Raw genomic sequence first — 23224 nt, 5'->3', positions numbered from 1 at the left:
GTAAGCATTTCACGGTAAAGTCTACACTTGTTGTATTCGGCGCATGTGGCAAATAAAGTTTGATTTCATTTGAAACCATGTAAATAGTCAAGGAACAAAAGATCAACATTTCACTTCCGTAGACTTTTGTGCCTGTGCGCAGCGCTTCTAAAAATGAATCTTTCTTTCACTCAGCTTTTCACAGCCTCCAACCAGGTAATTTTGCAGCACGAGGTGGAATAGGCTATATAGGATTCGTAGTTCTTTGACTTTGTGCGATTAATTTACCAGCTATGAAACAAAACAACAGAAATACCTTGAAAACAGCTACTGCAGCATTTATTTTACTACGTGGTCATACTTGACTATTTTTATTCACAGATGCGAGTGAAATGCTCGCACTGTGGAGTCCTGACCAAAAATAGAAATAGATATCTTACACTGCCTAAATCTACCCAAATCTGGCAGGTGACAGTGTTAATTTTAGGCCCTGATAAAAACTGTTGCACCTACAAACTTGCGTAGAGAGCAGGTCACTGTTTTCTGGGCTTCCAGCTTCATTTCACTCACTCACTCTTCTTCTACTCCACCGTGTGGATGTAAAGGCCTAGCAGAGTGTGTGTCTGTCATTCTTTCATTGGCTCCATGTCCATCCATCCACCTCACCCTGCTAGAGCTCATCCAAGCCCCCAGCTGTCTCTCAGACAGACATCATAGAACATCGTCTTGGAATCTTGGGAGAACACTCTCCCCTACCTTAGAAAAAAATACAGAAACCTGGTCATTCCTCAAAAGCAAACCATTTAACATTTCTGGAGGGTGGCGTCGAGTGTCTGCCTCTTTTTAGCTCTGGCATGTTGTTGGAGCAAAGGCTATGCCCGCTCCACCTCCACTGATGCAGAAGCTGGAGAGGGCACAAGGCCTGACTGTTGGCCCTGACGCCAGGCCTATGTGGGTAGCTGGGTGTTTGGGTTGGTGTGGGGGCAATGATGTACCCACCTCTGACTCTCCTTTCCATACCACTGGCCCTAACACACTCTCACTGGAGCAGATGTAAATGTTAATCTCTTATTTCAGTGTGAATGGAATTCATGTGAGTCACAGGAGGGAGTTTTGGGCACTGGGCACTCTATGTACACACTCTATCTGAATCATAGAGGCTCAGATTCCCTAGTTGTGTTGTTTCCCATCAGATTTGGGAACACCGCTCTCCTCTGCTGTGAGGGTAAGACAACCCAACCAACAGCCTTGGCCTGTAGTTACCCAGTGGTGGTGGTATGGGACCCCCATGTATCTGTTCACACACAGGTTGGACCACCAGCAGCTCAGACCACACAAACAGAGCCACAGCTCCACAGGGATTCTGGGTAATGTTGTAGAACGCCGGCCCCGTCACAAATAACGAGCACCTGCTTATTAAGCACAACCCTTTGTGTCAACAGTCCACACCGACAGACAGCTATTATCTCACGCATGGTTCCTAACTCTGGTTTGGCTCTCGCTATACACAGTATGTAATGTTTACATGTTCGGCTGTGGCTCACACTCACCGACCCAGCAAGCTACTGCTGCGGCTGCTGGTCTGTCTGTCACTGCTGAATGTGAGTGCCAGAGCAGAGCAGACTAGGCAGGGAGGGCAGGGCAGCTTGCATAAGAATCACTCAGACAAGACCGTGCAGCACAGGTCCAAGGAGGAACATGCCAGGTGGTGATACTGATCAGTGGCTCACCCTCACTCTCACCACTGCTTTACCCAAACCTGCTGCTGCTGTCGGCTCAGAGTAGGGCCGGATGGGCGCTCCCTCTCTCTCTTTCATCAGGGTACACTTTAAGCTCTATGTATGGCCACTTATTGGTAGCAGACTGAAGAGAGGCCCGTCTTCCTTGTTGTAGAGCATGTTTTCTTTGCTGCTTAGTCCCAGAACATTGTGTAACCTATGGCGCTGAACCAGGGCCAGGCAGAAGTGGGCCATGCCATTGAATGGGTGAAGCAGCAGCAGAGCCGGGGATGAAAGCCATTAAGGAGGCCCTTCCGTTGAGCCACAGGTTCTAAATGCCTGGAATGTCGGTGTTCTGAGAAAACCACAGGATTCTAAAGAGAAGCCGTCCACTACCCTGAGTCAATGGGACAAATGCACGGAATGGGCATATTCCCTGCTTCTTTTCTGTGACATTTTAAAATGCCCAGAGTGTAGGGCTATGAGGAGTGGTGATGGTTGGAAGGGTTCTGAAATCCCCCTAGTTAAAGGCTGTGTAATCCCACCTTTACCCAGGGACAAAGAGACTGCAACAAAGCAAGCTTCCATTAGGAAGAGGGGCCCCACATCAAGAACAAATTGCTCGTGACGAACACTCAGCCTCACTGGTCTTGTGCAAGCACACTGCTCCGACAAGTTAAGTCCACGGGAATGGAGAGAACAATTCACTCCAAGGTGCCCTCTCCCACCTGTGCAAACAGTGCAGTTCCGGGCTCAAGTAGGTAAAGAGCACACAAACAGGGTCCACGCAAGATGACATCTCGCTGACCTCCAGCGGAGTGGGGCCTTTATCTAAACCAGGGTGAGGAATGTTTGAACACCCGCCGCTAACCTTTGTGTTTTTTATGCCTCCACTATAAATACCAAACACTTCTCTAATAGCCGTGCTCAAGCAATACGTTTCAAACCAAATGCAGCTCATTAACTGCCTTGTTTACGTAAAGTTCCATTCCCCTCACGCGAAACACCACAGACTTGTTTTAAGTGCACACGTTTAACAGAGATCACAACTACAAAGAAGACTGGGACCTATTTCAAAACAAACATTAAAAAAATATGGAGTGAGAGATACAAAATGAGGTTTGGCAAGCTGTGTTCATGTGGACTTGTAAGAGCCGGATGTTAACACATTGGTTTGTGCACCACACACTCTGAGATCTGCCACAATGAAAATCATGTTCAAATCTAATAACGAAGCTTTATGGAGCCAGAGAACACACACAGTCAGAAGCATCAGCCAAGCTGTCGGTTCCCAGGCCAAAAAATAAGTACATTAAAATACAATCGCAAACGAGGTGGGCTTGTGTTAACTTTGAATGGGAGCATGTGTGTTGTAAAATGTAACTGTGTAACACCTGACAAATCCTTTAGCAGTGTCATCATGGTGGACAACATGCTTGTATAGGCCAGGCCCACAGTAATGGTGTGAGTTCCCTCCATCTACAAAATTGACAACAACAAAAAACAGTTTTCTTCTATGCTTGACTTATGAAACATAATTTAAAACATCAGCCACATTAGCATTATATTATATCCTTGCTGACATCAGTCGCTGTAGGGTTGCAATGCTACCAGTCATTTACCAAAGTTACCGGAATCTTCAGTAATTTTTGTAATTAAATGTCACGTCCTGACCATAGAAAGCTTTTATTTTCTATGGTAGAGTAGGTCAGGGCGTGACTGGGGTGTTGTTCTAGTTTATATTTTCGATGTGGGGTTATAGGTTTATTTTCTATGTTGGTGATTTGTATGATTCCCAATTAGAGGCAGCTGGTTATCGTTGTCTCTAATTGGGGATCATACTTAAGTAGCATTTTTTCCACCTGTGGGATTAATTAATTAATATACAGTATTAATTTATTATATCGGTGTCCATATTGTCCATGAGTTTCTAGTAGGTAGACCATATGGTTCAAGAGAAAATAGCCAAATTAATGAAAAAAGCATTTAATCAACAATGGAATTATTTTCATTTAACTCTGCAACTTCCAACTATTGGAACTACTTCCAACTGACACCAGTTTGACGCCAAAACATTCCCAACAAATAGATATTGAAATAGTCAAATAAATCTTAGTTTGTAAAAAAAATATATAGAAAGGATATTTCATGCTGAAACCCTCATATTAAACACCAATGGTATTCACTGTTTATGGTTTATATTTAGGACAGTGTTTTACAGCTTTTTAATTCTATTTCTTATTTTAAAATCATGTTATTTAATTATGTCATATATTTTATATGTGATAAATCCACACAGAGGGCCAGAGATTATAACAGACACCTGTGATAATCTGAAGTAACCAAAGGGACCACTAGATGTCTTGTAATAGATTACATCAAATCTCGTAGTTTACTGGTAAATTTGAACGTTTCCATTCATATACTCTCCCTTTGCAACCCTAATCGTTCTTCTGGAACAGTCAAGTCCTCGGTGTGAAGACTGGACGGGCATCTGATACTGTTTAACTGTGTGCACACGTTCAACCCTGCACAGAATCAGACATCCAGCTGGAAGAGGTACTAGCAAATAGCACTCAGATGGATCAGGGAAAGAGATGAGCACTGAGGATGTTCTGAAGATAAGGGAGCTACAGAGGAAAACTGACAGAACACTGTGGACTCATCACAGATATAATTGGAATTTTACTCAACAAGTGGAATTGTGTCAGACTGAGCTGCTGTCCATCAAAGGCTGCTGAGGCCAACCCAGTCTCCAGTCTCCAGTTAGTCCCCATTGCTCCAGCAGAGGCTGTGTATAATCAGCAGCCAGACTTTGTGATAAGCAGGAGGCCTGCAGTGTCACATTATCCACCATTATCTGCCTAATGAGCTGGAGGAGCATGACACCTGGTGAGAGAGGCCCACAGCAGTGATAGGGAGCTCTGTTTAGTACTACTACAGCCCCAGAAGACTTCATCACTGAGTGTACTAAGTAGTAGACTACTGCTTATTGCAGCATTGACAGGATGGATGACCTGAACTGGAAATAAACAGCCACAAGCCAGGCTTAATTTCCTGGCCTATCAGTTTGAATCCAATAATCTCGTATTTATTAAGTTGTTACAAGGTTGTTTAGAGATCTTGAGTGGCCAGAAGGCCTTTCTGTGCTGTGAGGTCTCTGAGAGGAGAGGCCATGGGCCATGACACAAAAACTCCCTCACCGTGCAGTATGCAGCATGTTACTATGTCTCATTTAACACCAAATAGACTCCTCAAAACCATTTTCAGATTGAAAGGCTTAAGCGCAAGGCGGATTCTTTGATGGATGTCCAAGAAAGAAAAAAGGCAAAAGAAGGAGCATGTGGCTGTCGCTGAGTCTGAGATAGAAACACTGTTTCTTCAGGGAGTTTTGTACTGCTGAGTGGAAGTACATAAATCAAACGGCTTCCGACTTATTAGCTTTTGATACGGTCTGCTTGACTTGGTCCTTCAAATCGGCTCAGAGCCAAGCCAGCAATCACCAGGCCCATCTGAGCATGCACGTCCGGCAGACGGCTGGCTGGTCCTGGAGCTGTGATAGCCCGGCACAGAGCCATGGGTGAGAGAACAGGTGAGCACCGGGGTGGGGGGGCTGGGCTGAACTGCATTGGGTTGGCAGCTAGGCTAGCTAGAGCCTTAGCACCTGTGGGAGGCTCACTCACAGTCAATGCGTATCTATGGTATCCCATCCAAGGTGCCTAGCTCCTGCATCACTCTTCATTCATTGAGGGCCAGCCAGCATGAACTTGTTTTTATCAGCGGCAAATCGCATGCATGGTGCCTGGACTTTCTCTCGCGAGCCCTGCTTATAGCACTCTTGGGAGTCATAACTTTGAATAGTTGAGTAAACCTACCGTGAAAATGGGAAAACTGAACTTTGGATTAAACCTTCATTGCGAAACTGGAAACGCTGTATGATAACAGTTATGTCAAGCACACTCATGCAGATAAGTGGAAGCCCTTCAAAAAATGACTTTCTCTGCTGGGAGAAAAAAAATCTCAATGAAATTAGGATTGTCCATTTTTGATCTGACCCACCGGAGTAACAAGAGGTATTTGTGTATCAGGCTAGCCCAGAACAATCCCTAAAACTGAGAAGAAACCCAATAGGCTGCATCTCTCACCTGGATCACAAGCAACACTTTACAATGCACCCATTCCAGACTCAGACTCCCACATGACACCTTTTATCTACATAGCCAGAGAGAGACACACACTGCATAACGTCCTGGGCTCTGACATGGCATTCCTAGGATAACTCCGACAAGGCAGAAAGGAAAGGAGCAATCTAAGGACAACACAGATTGTGTGTGTGTATTTCATTCTACCACCCACCCACTCCAGCACACGTACACACACACAGCCACACAATGTGAAAGAAGTGCAGTGAGCAGATACCAGGGTCAACAGAGAAAACAATGGACTGATTACTCCACAGAGTAAGGTCAAGATCTATCTGATTTGCCCAGCAGTCTTGTGGTGGTGGTGGCCTCTCTGAATGTGATCAGGTAGCTTTAGTTACAGCCCACCTGGATGATGATAGACTAAAACCATGAAACACAATAGTTTGAGAATTCTACAGTAGGGGCCAACTTTTAAAACATATCACAGGTGTCATACTGAACTGAATAAAATGTTGTTGTTTTTTTAAACGGTCAAGAAATCCTTGAACCTGATTTCGAAACATTTGCATCACACTCAATTCCACATAGTCAATTAATTTCCATATTAACATCAAAAGGGAATTCCAGTAGAATATATATTACAATACAAAATAAAATGTTGTTTCAAATCAAACAACCAATAGCCATTCCCCTTGGACTGGGCTCGTTGCATGTTGAGCGCAGTTTCTATTTCCTGCCACTATGGGGACATGGGACACACTCTTTTCATGCCACTTCGATTCAAAGTGATTTTCGAAGCAGGTTAGGAGAGCATTTTCGCTAACCCTAACCCATTTCCTAACCTTAACCTCAGTCTCCTAACCTGCTAAAAAAACTCACTTCGGTATCGAAGTGGTGTGAAAAGAATGTTTCCCATGGGGACATTGCAATGCCAGTGATCCTGAGTCTAGTACAGTCAGCAGGGTATAATAGAGGATCACAGAGGCCTGGCAAACAACTCCTCGCTGCATAAAGCAAGACTTCTTCCCCTGGTTTATGCACACAGCCCAGTAGGTGTCATCAGCCCTGCTTTGATGTACGCTAACTGCTCTTCAACTTGGCAGGAGATACAAACTTATGCACCTCTAAATTCCTGCAACGATTCCAAGAAAAGGCATGCTTGTTTGGTTTCTGACGGCCTCCCTCCGCTGATGCAAACTGGGCTTCTTCAAAAGCCACATTTATGTGCAGCCCCATGGTCTGTGTTTTGTCTGTAAACACGGCACAGGGCCACTCTCTCTGGGTGCGCAGTTAATCATTAAACACATTACCACTGAGAGGATTTTTTTGTTTCTGTTGACCTTAGGGCAAATTTGAATGTGGGGTTGGAAGCCAAGTAGAGTTCACAGAATTGTTAAATAAATTCCTGTGAATTAAACATGTGATAGAAGAGGTCACTCTAGGTGGAGTGTAGACTCTGTCTCTCAGTGTTGCAGACACAAACATTCTCAAACAAATTCACTGACAATAGTCTGTGGAAACAGACTAAGGTGCCAAAAAAAAAACGTTTAAAAGATTATATTATCTGTCAAAAATGTGAGTCACACATGTATTATTCAGATTTTCATATGGATATCCATTTTCATAAGTATTTGTACATCAATGAGGACAGACGAAACATGATAACTCTTTCCACATTTCATTGGGTTATTTGCGGGACAATGTTACAATGTAGTAACACTACAGTAAGATAATAAGCAGTTTATCTTACCTCTAGCCTCGCTTGATGTTAGAATCATTAATATCACTGTACACACAGCCAGACATCCGTCCTTAGAGAACATTTTCAGCAAACTGCAGTTTGTGTCTGTTCTGAAGAAAATCGGCAAAATAGAGAATTCAATGACAAAAGTACCGTATAACATCAAGAGACTTGATTGAGTTGACCCAATGACGTTTAAATTACATAGCCACACTGACATAATTTAATGATCATACACACGCAATTTGAGTGAAGAGCGCAGATTAGTGGGCATACTCACGTGTTGTCCTCTGCCAGGCAGATGCTTTCCACAAAATATTTGTAAACACAATGGTTCACTGTAAAATCTGACGTATTAATCAAATGTCTTGTACAATAAAGTATACTGGTATTCAGGTTATCCTCCACGCGGGAAATGTAAATAAAATTTACTTCAATATCATATCAATGACATCGCGGCAAAATACTGTCTAATAAAACGTTTAACAAACAAATCTGTTCTCGCAAAAAAAGGTAAATAACAGGTAGGCCTAATGGTCAAGTTTTCGGGTTTACTTCTTTTTCGGGCTTACTTCTCTCACCTCATCCCTGGTGTTCCCTTCTGCATCCTTTTGCCATGAGGAGCAGCATAGAAGTTTCCAAGAACAGATGTGGAATTCCATTGGCCAATCATGGACCGGATCGAGCTCTGCTCCTCATGGACAGCGTTGCGCTGCAGCAAAGCACGGGCGCCCCCCTCCGGGTCGGGTCGATTCAATTCATGTGCAGCACACATGACCTCTACAGTCCTGTCCGAAAGTTTTGAGAATGACACAAATATAAATTTTCACAAAGTATATACTCCAGAATGTTATGAAGAGTGATCAGATGAATTGCAATTAATTGCAATGTCCCTCTTTGCCATGCAAATGAACTGAATCCCCCAAAAACATTTCCACTGCATTTCAGCCCTGCCACAAAAGGACCAGCTGACATCATGTCAGTGATTCTCTCATTAACACAGGTGTGAGTGTTGACGAGGACAAGGCTGGAGATCACTCTGTCATGCTGATTGAGTTCGAATAACAGACTGGAAGCTTCAAGCGGGTGGTGCTCGGAATCATTGTTCTTCCTCTGTCAATTATGGTTACCTGCAAGGAAACACGTGCCGTCATCATTGTTTTGCACAAAAAGGGCTTCACAGGCAAGGATATTGCTGCCAGTAAGATTGCACCTAAAGGGGCCTCCCAGGCGGTGCAGTGGTCTAGGGCACTGCATCGCAATGTTAGCTGTGCCACCAGAGACTCTGGTCGTGGCTGGCTCTGTCGCAGCTGGCCGCGACCGGGAGGTCCGTGGGGCAACGCACAATTGGCCTAGCGTCGTCCGGGTTAGGGAAGGTTTGGCCGGTAGGGATATCCTTGTCTCATCGCACACTAGCGACTCCTGTGGCAGGCCGGGCGCAGTGCGAGCTAACCAGGTCGCCAGGTGCACTGTGTTTCCTCCAACACATTGGTGCTTCTGGCTTCCAGGTTGGATGTGCGCTGTGTTCATAAGCAGTGCGCATGGTTGGTTGGGTTGTGATTCGGAGGATGCATGGCTTTCGACCTTCGTCTCTCCCGAGCCCGTACGGGAGTTGTAGCGATGAGAAAAGATAGTAACTACTAACAATTGGATACCACGAAATTGGGGAGAAAAGGGGGTCAAATTCAAAACAAAAAAAAAGAAATTGCAAATATTGACTCTTTGCATCAACTTCATGTAATTGTCAATAAAAGCCTTTCACACGTATGAAATGCTTGTAATTATACTGCAGTATTCCATAGTAACATCTGACAAAAATATCCAAAGACACTGAGGCAGCAGACTTTGTGAAAATGAATACATGTCATTCTCAAAACTTTTGGCCACGACCGTACACACGGTATCAAATCAAAATGTATTGGTCGTGTATACATATTTTGCGGAATGTTATCGCAGGTGCAGCGAAATGCTTATGTTTCTAGCTCCAACAGTGCAGTAACACCTAACAATACAAGACAATAAACAAAAATGAAAAGAAAGAATTGAAGAAATATCAGAACAAGCCATGTCAGAGTCCAGAATATAAATATATACAGTATATATGTAAATAATGGTGTATATAGACAGTATATGATTAGAAAAGGCGTGTACTGCAGTAGTTATATAGGATCAGCCTTGACTAGAATACAGTATATATACTGAACAAAAATATAAATGCAACATGTAAAGTGTTGGTCACATGTTTCATGAGCTGAAATGAAAGATCCCAGAAATGTTCCATTCGCATAAAAAGCTTATTTCTCTCAAATGTTATGCACAAATATGTCTAGATCCCTGTTAGTGAGCATTTCTCCTTTGTCAAGATAATCCATCCTCCTGACAGGTGTGATATACCAAGACTAAACAGCATGATCTTCACACATGTGCACCTTGTGCTGGGGACAATAAAAGGCCACTCTAAAATGTGCAGTTTTGTCACACAACACAATGCCAGATGTCTCAAGTTGAGGGAGCGTGCAATTGGCATGCTGACTGCAGGAATATCCAACAGAGCTGTTGCCAGATAATTCAATGTTAATTTCTCTACCATAAGCCACCTTAACATTTCAGAGAATTTGCCAGTACCTCAAACTGGCCTCACAACCACGTGAAACCACACTGCCCAGGACCTCCACATCTTGCTTCTTCACCTGTGAGATCGTCTGAGGAAGGGGTGTGCTGCTGAGGAGTATTTGCCCTTTTGTGGGGAAAAAACTCATTGACTGGTTGGGTCTGGCTCCCCAGTTGATGGGCCTATTCCCTCCCAGGGTCGCGCCACTGCCCAGTCTTGTTAAGTCTATAGATTAGGGCCTATTGATTTTATTTCAATCTGATTTCCTATGAAATTGTTGCATTTATATTTTTGTTCAGTATACATAGGAAGTGGGTAAACAGTGACCAGTTTTCAATGATTATGCACACATATAGGGCAGCAGTTTTTAAACGTGCAGGGTAGAGTACCGGGTGGCAGCTAGCAACAATGATTAAGTCCAGGGAAGGCTAGCGACAACTAACATTCTGATGGCCTGGATAGGGTGTTTTTCTCCTGTCACTTGGTTCCAGCTTTGATGCACCTGTACGGGTTCCGCCTTCCAGATAGTTGCGGGGTGAACAAGCTGCCAGCGATGCGTTGGGCTGACCACACCACCCTCTGGAGAGCCCTGCAGTTGCAGACGGTGCAAATGCTGTACTAGGCGGCAACACAGCCCAACAGGATGCTCTCGACTGTGCATCTGTAGAAGTCCCTAAGGGTTTGAGGGGCAAAGCCTCAATTTCTGCCTCCTGAGTTGACTGTTGTACCTTAACACCATCTGTGTGGACAGATGATCAGGTTGTCAGGGATGTGCACTCACACCTAGGAACATGAAGCTCTTCACCCTCGATGTAGACGGCGTGCTCTCGCTGCAGTTTCCAAAAGTCGAAAATCAGCTTTTGTTTAATTGATATTAACGTCATTTCCTGGCAGCACTCCACAACTGATCCTTGTATGTGTTCAGGCCTACCAGTTAAGCGTCCTTAAAGTGGATATATATTTAGAATGAAAGTCCTACACAATATGTATGACTTCACTGTGTATATAGAAAGTCTACATTCTCCCTCCCCTAGATAGGGATACATGGCAGGGAATTTAGATTGACAAAAAAAAGGGGGGGGGGGGGGGGGGTCGGAACAGGCTGTTCAGCTAGAAATAGCCCATGTAGAAAACATGCAGAATAGGCAATTACATCAGCATCACCCATTAAAATGTTATCGGCAACAGTCAAGTTACTCAACATGGCCCTGGTTTGGTTATATAACAAACTGCCATCAATGTAAGAACTACAGTTCTTCACTATAACCAGTGAAATCCCCACAGCCTGTTTGTGAAAAGATCATTTGGTTATCAGTTATTATTTCAATAGAAACCTCAATGCTATTAACCAAAATCAATTATAACCCATTTACAAAAGTCAATTTTATTGTTCACCGCTTGACACTGTTCCACTGTCTATGCAGTTGGGACCATACATTCAATTCATTATGTGGTACATTTGTTCAGAAACCACTGACATTGCAAGACAAGAGGATTATGCAGTGACTATCCGGGGTTAGATGTATCAAAGGGCCATGTGAACACAGCTGGTGGGCGGCTGAGCCAAACAGTCTGGCCTGGAGCTTCGTGAATCTGCAGGATGTAACATTCGGTTCCCCACCCAAGTCCAGAAAGAAACAATCCTGTTGACACATCAATATACATTCAACATATTGCAAATGCAAGCATCTCCGCTCTCCTAGTCAGATTGTTGTAGATTAACTACATGAACTGAAGTCATGTTCTATTCTCCCTGAAAAAAAATGTATATAAACTGCCTTAGGATCTTATAGGTACATTAATTTGAATAAAGTTCAGGCATCAATTACTGTCCAAGCAGCTTCCTGCTTTTTCTGTCTTTGGAAGACAAACACGAGAATGTAGACAGTGAGCAATTCAGGAAAGAACTATGCTGAGGGTTACATAGATTCTGCACTAAACAACAAGTAGGTGATAATACTCACTGCAAGTACATGTTTATTTTATTAAGATACAATTCTTAACCATCCTCACCTATGCTTCAACTCGATTGGCCTGTTACACACATGTATTCCTGAAATGCAAAGACAGGAAGTTAAGAATAATCTTAGTCTAATATAAAAATACAATTTATATATAGTATACAAAAACAATTTAGAGGCCATAACAAATTGTGCTCAGAGTTAGAACATAGTGTCTTCACCAACAGTAAGAAAGCTGGGTTAAAGCTATAAAGCTCTCATCACCGCACAGTGAATTTTCATGATAGCACTAGGGTTTCAAAATAAATGTAGACGGTATAGTACATTACCTTCACATACAATGTATACAGTAACAGACATTAGGGATGTGCACACACTCAGTTACAAAGTCAACAGTTGAGCTGGGTTAAAGCGATAAAGCTCTGTGCACAGTACATGTTTTTGTAGCTATAATAATTCAGAATCAGCTATGGAGTTTACCTTGATAAGTTCCTGCTGAAATGCAAGCAGTCCACCAAATTGCGTTTTTCCTGAAATGCAAATGAATAAAATGACTAAAGTCCCAACAGTGAGTCATGTAGGACTACAATGTAAATATTAACCATTTTACATTGTGCTCAGAGTTTAAAAGTCTTCACCAACAGTAAGAAAGCTGGGTTAAAGCTGTAAAGCTCTCATCAGTGCACAGTACATGTTTAGCTGTAACAATTCCCATCCTCACCTTTAATACCCTTTCCATTTAACCATCAATCCAGTCCCAGCAGTTCCATGCTTAGTCTACATTAGAGGAATAAGAACCCTAGTGAGCAGTAGATAAATACAGTGTAGACAATACCAGCCATTATAAATTGTGCTCAGAGTTAGAACATAATGTCTTCACCAACAGTAAGAAAGCTGGGTTAAAGCTATAACGCTCTCATCAATGCACAGTACAGTACATGTTCATGGTGTTTAGATATAACTACTGAGCCATCCTCACCTTCAAAACGCATTGACTAGAGTTGAATCACCTTCAATGGAGTTGACTGAGCATGCTTTCCTAGAATGCAAAGGAAATGCTCAACTTACAATACCTGAAAGATGTAAAACATTTGGTAAACAGTAACAGGCCTTAAAAATAGTGCTCAGTTTTTTAAAATTAATTATCTTCACCATACAATAAGAATGATGTGTTAAATAAGCATCATGGCACAGTAAATCACATTTGTATAAACAAAATAGTTATTTATGCTCACCTTAAGAGTTGATGCAATTCATTCAGTCCGCATGCTTGCATGAAATGCAAAGGAAATTGTCATTAATGTCAGGACTTAAAATAAATTATCTACACATATGGATTGCTTTAATGGTATATTTGTTAACCCTTCTACTAGGGCTGCCCCCGTGTGTAGGTGCAGACCACTCTCAGAAGGGCACAGTTCTGCTACAGCTCAGTACCAACAGCCACTAAAACAGCGTCTGCTGGACCAGGCCACGTTAGCAGAGCCTTCCTCTTCCAGCAGTGTAACACTAGTTCAGGCATTGGCTAGCCTGTACAGCTGACTACCGCTGGATTAATAAAACCCAATCACGAAAACCTAATTAACCTTTTATTTTTAATGTAAGGATGTGGGAGACAACTACCATGAAGGGGTATCGTGTTATTCCCATTTGCAGCCCTCCCATGTCTGAAGACCTGAATGGTGGCACAACCTGTGAGGGTAAAGACAAGGTATGCATGAGTTGCGACAACGTTATTGCATCAAAACAAAATGGTATCCATCTCGGTTTTAACAATTGCCTAGCCAGCTTGGCTACAGTATTTAACTAGGCCCATCTTTAGCTTGCCACCACGTGTCATCTAGGCCTTGCATGTTAAACTTGTCAGTCATTTTACAGGCTAGTTAGCCTTGGAAACCTATCACCAAAACTAGTAAATGTCTGCCAATGCAACACAACTGTTTGGTAAACGAGTTAGCTGGACGTAATTTTAAATTACTTATCTAGATATATTTTAGCCAGTGCTAGAGGCAGCATTGGGTTAGTAATTTTTGTGTATGGTTTAGCTAGGAGCTTCCTTACCACTTAATGCTTTAGCCATTTTTTCTTGCCTGACGACTTAAACTAAATTTTTCCGATCTGTTCACTTGGTAACGTTAAATAGCTACTTCATTGCGGAAAGAAAATAACCGCCGGAGCAAGGCTAGCCAGCCAACAACTGGCTCCATTCCAAGTTCCATAAACGCAAGCAACTATTGCCATAAACGAAAACGGACATCCTTTCCTTCTCATGTCTGCAAAAAAAAAGACCGCTGGTCGGGCACTTGCATATTTATAGTCTTCCTCGGCACCATAGAATACATATTCCGGAGTGAATTGTGGGATAGGTCTGTACCTCCCAGAAATGTGGGCTATTACTGCGTTCATGTAATAATCGGAACAAGGAAATTCGGAAATGTCAAACTTTCTAACTGGTCCATATTTCCGTGGACTATTGGTACGTTCAAGACAACTGGGATTTGGGGAAATAAGAGGTAAAATCATGACGTCAGTGATCTTCAAGTCTGAAAATTGGAGTTCTAAAGAGAGTCTTGAGTTCCCGAGTTGGAGCTCGTTTCTTCCCGTGTTCCCAGTTGTCTTAAACGCACTGAAGTCAGAGATTTCCGAGTACAAAACAACTGGGAACTAGGGAAACATCTTTTGAACGGACATCCAACTCTGAACGCACCATAGCATATAGGCCTACCTCCAATAAATGTAACCAGCTGTAGGAAGGTTTCGATCCAATTGGCAATAGATTTTCATGAAAATATTCTAAAATTCACATAAAAATAATATGCTGCAGAGTTATGTTTCCATCAAATGACTTGTTGCAGATTAAAGGCTGTGTGTGATGTACCAAAGGCAAAATACATTTGCATTTTCAACTCTACTGATGGTTTTCTCACAAAAAAATATGGTATTATATACAATGAACAAAAATATAAACTCAACATGTAAAGTGTTGGTCCCTTGTTTCATGAGCTGAAATAAAAGATCCCGGAAATGTTCCATGCTCACAAAAAGCTTATTTATCTTAAATGTTGTGCACAGATTTGTTAACATCCCTGTTAGTGTGTATTTCTCCAAGATAATCCATCTACCAGACAGGTGTGGCATATCAACAAGCTGATTCAACAAATGCACCTTGTGCTGGGGACAATAAAAGGCCACTAAAATGTGTCAAACAGCACAATGCCACGGGTGTCTCAAGTTGAGGGAGCGTGCAATTGTGCCCCATGGTGGTGGGGTTATGGTATGGGCAGGCATAAGCTACAGACAACGAACACAATTACATTTTATCGAAGGAAATTTGAATGCACAGAGATACAGTGACGAGATCCTGATGGCCATTGTCGTGTTATTCATCCCCTGCCATCACCTCATGGTTCAGCATGATAATGCAAGGTCCCATGTCACAACGATTTGTGCACAATTCCTGGAAGCTGAAAATGTCCTAATTCTTCTATGGCCTGCATACTCACCAGACATGTTACCCACTGAGCATGTTTGGGATGCTCTGGATCGACGTGTATGACAGCATGTTCCAGTTCCCGCCAATTACCAGCAACTTCGCACAGCCATTGAAGAGGTACTGCACATCATCTCTAGCTGACACCTTTGCTAACATGTATTGTGTCAATATAAAACTTGCACGAGACAGTTCACCGAATTGTCAATTTAAAGAAATATAGCCAATTTATTCACAACTACATTTAGCTAACATTAGATAGTTATTCCAGAGATTCTTACCTTTGCCTCGATTTGGCTGTCTCACCCAGATCAGGGCATGTGTAGTTCTTTATGACAGCCATTTTATCAGCTAATTAGCATTTCATTTTTGTGGTGTAAATACAGGCAAATATATTGATAAAAGTCACATTGTCCTAGAGATTTACGTGGTTATCAAAACGCCATGTCAGGTTAAGCCTACACAAAACACAGCCCTTATTTTAAGTGTTTCTAAAATCCCCTATGGGAAAAATTGTGAAGAAACGATTGGACAGCAAGGTTTTAATGGGTAGTATGACTCGTATTATATAGTCATACCAGATTCGGACTGATTTACTGATCCATGCCTCTACCTTTAAAAAAAAGTTTCTGTGACCAACAGATGCATATGTGTATTCCCAGTCATGTGAAATCCATAGATTAGTGCCTAATGTATTTCAATTTGACTGATTTTCTTATATGAAAAAGAACATATTTGAAATTGTTGCATTTATATTTTTGTTCAGTGTCATTTAACTTTCTTTGGCTTTCACAAAACCAACAATCTAGCTTGCTAGACAGCTAGCGAGTTAACTTAGGTGGCGAAGCAAGACGTTCTTATGTTTGTGTAGCAGTGTGATGTTGTTCCTCTTGATTATGCACCAAATTGCACACAAGGACCAATTCAAATAGGCCAGGTCAAGAGGGGATGTTAATAATTTGATAATAATAATTCAGTGTATTTTTTTATTTAATTACAGCTGCATAGCTAATGTTTGTCTTTGGTGTACAAACACTTTTTCATATTAATATTGTACATACATGTGATTGTAAAAGTTTGTATATTTTGGTTTTGCCCATCGCGGGTTATCTGTATTTCCGTACCCCCTTATTGTTGTCTTTTGCCTGTCCTTCGGCTAGCAAGGTGAGCTAGGACTGCGCCAAGGGTTAACATAATGTGTGTAGTCTCTTCTTGTGCAGGGCAAATAAAAATAATTCCACTAGCAGACCTTCAGTTGTGGCAGCGTCCTAATTAAAAGTACACAACGCAGAACGAACGACGCTACATTTGTATATGTGGGTGAGGGGTAAGTAGCCTATTTCAAGTACTACTTGACTTGTAGCTACTTTAGCTAGTTGTATTATTTTGGTCTGGCTTTTTGAGAGGTTTCAGAGATCAACTGATTTGCATCCTCTCTTGAGTCAAGAGTTTGCTTACTGTACTATGGGAAGACTGATCTGTTTTCTGTTACCCTCTGGACAGCAGATCATTAGTATAGCTAGTAGGCAAGGTTATGTAACCTTATTTAGTCCTACCTCCTATGGTGGGTTTTAAATTAAATGGTATTCACGTTTTTTTTTTAGGTACAATTACTGTTACGTTATTGATGCCAAATTGCAAACCTTAGTAGCACCTTCGGCGTTACTCTGGACCCTGATCTCTCTTTTGAAGAACATATCAAGACCATTTCGAGGACAGCTTTTTTGCAAAAATCAGAAACTTTCTGTCCAAAAATGATGCAGAAAAATTAATCCATGCTTTTGTCACTTCTAGGTTAGACTACTGCAATGCTCTATTTTCCGGCTACCCGGATAAAGCACTAAATAAACTTCAGTTAGTGCTAAATACGGCTGCTAGAATCCTGACTAGAACCAAAAAATTTGATCATATTACTCCAGTGCTAGCCTCTCTACACTGGCTTCTTTTCAAAGCAAGGGCTGATTTCAAGGTTTTACTGCTAACCTACAAAGCATTACATGGGCTTGCTCCTACCTATCTCTCTGATTTGGTCCTGCCGTACATACCTACACATACGCTACGGTTACAAGACGCAGGCCTCCTAATTGTCCCTAGAATTTCTAAGCAAACAGCTGGAGGCAGGGCTTTCTCCTATAGAGCTCCATTTTTATGGAACGGTCTGCCTACCCATGTCAGAGACGCAAACTCGGTCTCAACCTTTAAGTCTTTACTGAAGACTCATCTCTTCAGTGGGTCATATGATTGAGTGTAGTCTGGCCCAGGAGTGGGAAGGTGAACGGAAAGGCTCTGGAGCAACGAACCGCCCTTGCTGTCTCTGCCTGGCCGGTTCCCCTCTTTCCACTGGGATTCTCTGCCTCTAACCCTATTACAGGGGCTGAGTCACTGGCTTACTGGGGCTCTCTCATGCCGTCCCTGGAGGGGGTGCGTCACCTGAGTGGGTTGATTCACTGTTGTGGCCATCCTGTCTGGGTTAGCGCCCCCCCCTTGGGTTGTGCCGTGGCGGAGATCTTTGTGGCCTATACTCAGCCTTGTCTCAGGATGGTAAGTTGGTGGTTGAAGATATCCCTCTAGTGGTGTGGGGGCTGTGCTTTGGCAAAGTGGGTGGGGTTATATCCTTCCTGTTTGGCCCTGTCCGGGGGTGTCCTCGGATGGGGCCAGTGTCTCCTGACCCCTCCTGTCTCAGCCTCCAGTATTTATGCTGCAGTAGTTTATGTGTCGGGGGGCTGGGGTCAGTTTGTTATATCTGGAGTACTTCTCCTGTCCTATTCGGTGTCCTGTGTGAATCTAAGTGTGCGTTCTCTAATTCTCTCCTTCTTTCTCTCTCTCGGAGGACCTAAGCCCTAGGACCATGCCTCAGGACTACCTGACATGATGACTCCTTGCTGTCCCCAGTCCACCTGGCCATGCTGCTGTTCCAGTTTCAACTGACCTGAGCCCTAGGACCATGCCCCAGGACTACCTGACATGATGACTCCTTGCTGTCCCCAGTCCACCTGGCGATGCTGCTGCTCCAAGTTTCAACTTCCACCTGACTGTGCTGCTGCTCCAGTTTCAACTGTTCTGCCTTATTATTATTCGACCATGCTGGTCATTTATGAACATTTGAACATCTTGGCCATGTTCTGTTATAATCTCCACCCGGCACAGCCAGAAGAGGACTGGCCACCCCACATAGCCTGGTTCCTCTCTAGGTTTCTTCCTAGGTTTTGGCCTTTCTAGGGAGTTTTTCCTAGCCACCGTGCTTCTACACCTGCATTGCTTGCTGTTTGGGGTTTTAGGCTGGGTTTCTGTACAGCACTTTGAGATATCAGCTGATGTACGAAGGGCTATATAAATAAATTTGATTTGATTCTGTATTCAAGAACCAATGGGTGTGCCTGTCTTATCACCTCTTAACTAGGTAAACTGTTTCAACCTGGAACACTATTATTTTGCTTTGGTCTGTTTCAGTCATTGAGTGTATGAAGGGTTTTGTCCCTGCCCATCTCTTAACACCTGACTTAAATAACCAACATAATTAATCACAGCGATAGGCTATGATTTGTAATCATGTATGAGATGGGCTGGAACAAAAGCTTCAGATCTTCTCCATGTGTAGGCTATTGTACTGGCCTGTGTAGTGCAGTCTTTCATATGTGTAGTTGTAGTTTTCCATTTGTGTCAACTTTAAACTCAATCTAAGCCACAGACTAACTTTCTCCATTTTGTAGTTGATCTTTATAGACACAGACCCAAAGACATTCAAGCAGCAAGCATCCCAAGTCTCTAATGGTCCCGGTACTGGTTGATATGCCGGCCTAAGTGACCACACACTCAAATGGACCTACAGCTGTTGGTTGGGGTAAGATTCTTCCATCATTCACACACAGTAGACATAGTGTAAACCACCATGTTATCAACAAAATGCTGTCCTTAATTCTTAATTTGTATTGTGTAAGGCTCAATTTGTTAAAATGCTGTGACCACTCATCTTTAATGTTGTGATTCAGACACACGATGAGCATAATTTGAATGCTGCAATTGAAACTGAATGACGTTGAGGGACACGCACTGAGACCGTGTGACTGGACATGGGCCGGGTATTTGTGACCACGACCTACAAGGGGTGAAAAAGCACAGCAGCAACCACTTTTTTAATGTTTATTCCATCCCTCTAGCTACCCCTTATTCCACACTATGCCTTTTATGTTCCCTCAACTTCGGACACTTTGGAATGCTCCATCTTCTCTCAATAAACGCACCCTACCTTCACCCATTTTCCATATACTGGTTCCTTCACTTGTTCTTCCCCTCATTTGATAACATCTAGACTCAGTAACACATTTAAGTGTTGTGGTGTACTGGGTTGCAAGCTTTTTTTTCCACCTGTGTAATGCTGTCCTGCTTATTCTGTGGTTCAGACTCAATGTAGTGGTAAATGTGCTTCTCACAATTGACAGCAGCAACATGGAACTGTCAAATTGAGAAGATGAGTGTTGACATTACTTTAGGCATGGCTTCCATGTTTTGAGTATGTTAGATGATTTTCTCATTTGATCTAGTACTTTTTAAAATTAAACCTACCTTAAGCATCCAGTTGATTTGTCCATTTGTAACTCGCCCACCAAAAATAATAATATGCTGTTTTACATTGTATTTGTGGTGGTCTACTTCCTAAAAATGAAAAGCAGAAGAATCTGTCGGCTCTCGCATAGTAATAATAGATTATATGGTGCTTTTCGATGTCACAGGTTTGTGACATTGATTAATAATTTAATCTTTACCTCAAATCAGATGTTTATACAATATGTTATGTATACATTGCTTGCTATTTAGATGTATTGAACAATGCAATTGTTGGAGTTCAGAAGTTTGACTTGATGGCTGGGTGACTAGGTGCACTCTTGTCAAATAAATTATGCTTATTTATTAATGAATATCTGCAATGAGTTAATCTGGCTTTGAATCTGCAACAGAACATGTCAACAAATTAGTTCTGAATTAATACAGCAGTGCATTCGACTCGATGACTTGACATGGATTTCATGTCATTCATATAGTATATAGTTGGCAGAAATTATAAATATAGAGGATCTGGTAAAATAAAGTTATGTTGCTAATATCATCTAGGTAGCTAACGTTAGCTTGCTAGCTTCTATGCAAAAACTAACCTAGTATTCGTGGCAAATTGTAAATATCTGGCTGCTACTATAGGACAGTATTTTGTACAAGACACAACCAATTGCATAAAAGCTAAGAAATATTAGCTTAAAATATTGAACAGTAAATTAAAATGTCCTATATCTTTAGTTTTGGATCAAGGTAACGTTAGCTATTAGCTAGATAGCTGACAGCAAAGGTGTCGGCTAGAGATGACGCAGCAGTTTGCAGTCTTGTGTGATGTCTACTTTGCTGCTAATGACCTTTTTTTATAATCTGAGTAAGTAGAGCCATATATATTGATAAAAGTCACCTTGTCCGAGAGAGAAGTGGTTCTAAAATGAGTGTTAACCCCGATTGGAACCATTTTTGTGTTTGACCGCTAGGTTTTATGGGTATTATTTTATTTGTCACATGAGCTGAATATAACTGAGTACCAGGTGGCATCCTATGATGGTGCCATGTTGAAAGTCACTGAGTTCTTCAGTAAAGCCAATGTTCGCTATGGCGATAGCATGGCTGCGTGTTCGATTTTATACTCCTGTCAGCAACGGGGGTCGTTGCAATAGCGGAATCCACTAACTGGAAGGGGTGTCCACATACGTTTGTGTTTATATAGGGTATGTACATGAAGGCAGGGTAAAGTGACTAGGCATCAGGTTAGATAATGTGAGTAAAATAAACAACCGAGTAGCAGAAAATGATGCGTGTAAAAGTGTGTGTTATGTGTGTGGGAGTGTCAATGTAGTGTGAGTGTGTACTAGTGTGTGTATACACATAGTGAGTGTGCGAAGGATCAGTGCAAGAGAGTCAGTGCAGCTAGTTTGGTACCCAATCTGGCTCCTTAGCAATTTTATGGCTTGGGGGTAGAATTTGCCGGACGGTAGCAGAGTGAACATACTAAGGCTTTGGCGATGGGAGCCTGGCAGATTTTCGGGCTTTCCTCTGACACCGCGTGGATAGAGGTCCTGGATGGTAGGTAGCTCGGCCCCAGTGATGTACTGGGCTGCCTGCATCACCCTCTGTGGATCTCAAAAACTGGACTTGGATCTGCATTAAGTAGTAATGATATCTTTCGCCACTATTGTCTTACAACACAACAGATAGTTAGAACTAGTCATGATAATTCAACAATACATAATTTTCAAGTTTCTTTCCAGCAAAGTTCTTAGTTACATGATTGTTTAAATAGCAAAGGAGTTTTGAAGTTGAGGGTGCAGTATCTATGAAGTTTAGCAATGAGGACGAAAACAATCATAGTTCAGCTAGCCAGGTAGTTATACAAAGAATACCAGGAAAAAAACTTTGGGACGGCATATAGCTGTGCGGCCATGGCACTAGTCTAATTCAGGACACAGATTGTAGTTTTTTTTAATCAACGGGCCAGAGTTCATGTCTAAGAAGCACGGCTTCGACTGCTCCTACAGTTTTGGTTCGGTACTGCAGTTTAACTGACGCCCTGCCCAGAAAGACAATTTCCATATATGGCAACATAGCGATGTCAGATTTGAACATTCGTAATAAGACACTTTAGTCATCAACTTTGAGCACAAAACATTCATTGAATTATTCAAATAATTTTTTGCTAAGGACGATGTTTTACCAATCACGCACAGCCAAAGATGTCATCAATGCTCCCTGTGCACGTGATGTTGGTCCATGTAAACTAGATGCAAGCCGGATATGCACTGTCCATGAATCGGCATATGCAAACGTGAGTAGATTACACTAAATTATAAAAACTGGAGACTGTCCAAGATGTCCTCCCGTTGTTTTGAAGGTAATATACCCATATGCTGATTCATGAACTGTCTATATCCTGGTTGTATCCGGTTTATATACATCGCATACGCGCCAGCACTCACGGGGGAAAAAACCCCAGAAGAAACTAAATCAATGGCTACAGAGGGACTTATCTTTAAAATATAAAGTCCTAATAACCAAGGCTGAAGGTATCTCTAGACTAACATGGTGCTCAATCTTTATATCTTGACCGTAAAATAAGCAAGGAGATTGCTTTTCAACTTTCTTTGGAGAAACCGTACCCATTACATTAGGAAAACTGTTGTAATGAACACTTATGAGAATGGTGGACTGAATTTTCTGGACTTTACTACTTTAAATAATACTTTTAAGATCAATTGAATAAAACAATTCCTAAGAAGACTCACTTCTATCTGGAATTTTATTCCTCATCATGTCTTCTCTACTTTTGGTGGCCTTAACTTCATGTTGTTTTGCAATTATAATATTGACAAAGTTCCAGTGAAACTTTCTGCTTTTCATCAGCAGGTTTTCTTGTCATGGTCCTTAATTTATAAACACAATTTTTCTCCACACAGATATTATATATGGAATAATCGGGATATATTGTATAAAAATACCTCTGTTTTTAGAATATTGGTTCTGAAATAGTATCCTATTGGTGAGCCAACTGGTA

The 23224-nt window shown here is 42.1% G+C and overlaps 1 protein-coding gene, 1 long non-coding RNA gene and 1 other non-coding gene across 5 annotated transcripts in view; all 3 read right to left on the bottom strand.

Annotated features, from left to right (window-relative positions):
• LOC115130489 (fibroblast growth factor receptor-like 1) overlaps positions 1-8185 on the bottom strand; it is a 63813-nt gene extending 55628 nt beyond the window's left edge. Inside the window, exons 1-2 of the mRNA XM_029661677.2 lie at positions 7864-8185; positions 7593-7693 (exon numbers count right to left, since the gene is read on the bottom strand). Of these exons, the coding sequence (XP_029517537.2) occupies positions 7593-7665 (73 nt within the window). The 5' untranslated portion in view covers positions 7666-7693; positions 7864-8185. The remainder of the gene's footprint in view (positions 1-7592; positions 7694-7863) is intronic.
• A 3377-nt stretch (positions 8186-11562) lies between these two features.
• Positions 11563-14447, bottom strand: LOC115131130 (uncharacterized). 3 transcript variants are annotated; one of them, XR_003863897.2, is made up of 8 exons: positions 14217-14447; positions 13742-13847; positions 13391-13424; positions 13135-13194; positions 12877-12932; positions 12636-12685; positions 12208-12247; positions 11563-11837 (listed from the first exon to the last, which is right to left on the bottom strand). It is a non-coding gene; the product is annotated as an uncharacterized LOC115131130 (long non-coding RNA). The 3 variants fall into 3 exon arrangements; XR_010464098.1 differs by having other exon boundaries at positions 13135-13228; positions 13779-13847; XR_003863896.2 differs by having other exon boundaries at positions 13779-13847; positions 14217-14446.
• Positions 13509-13708, bottom strand: LOC115131228 (small nucleolar RNA SNORA74). Its single transcript, XR_003863927.1, has one exon. It is a non-coding gene; the product is annotated as a small nucleolar RNA SNORA74 (small nucleolar RNA).
• Positions 14448-23224: the final 8777 nt, after the last annotated feature.

The sequence above is a fragment of the Oncorhynchus nerka genome, linkage group LG6 (genome assembly GCF_034236695.1).
Source record: "Oncorhynchus nerka isolate Pitt River linkage group LG6, Oner_Uvic_2.0, whole genome shotgun sequence".
In the NCBI taxonomy this organism is placed as follows: Eukaryota; Metazoa; Chordata; class Actinopteri; order Salmoniformes; family Salmonidae; genus Oncorhynchus; species Oncorhynchus nerka.
The sequence above is the reverse complement of the archived record's forward strand: the minus strand, read 5'-3'. Positions and strand labels throughout refer to the sequence as shown.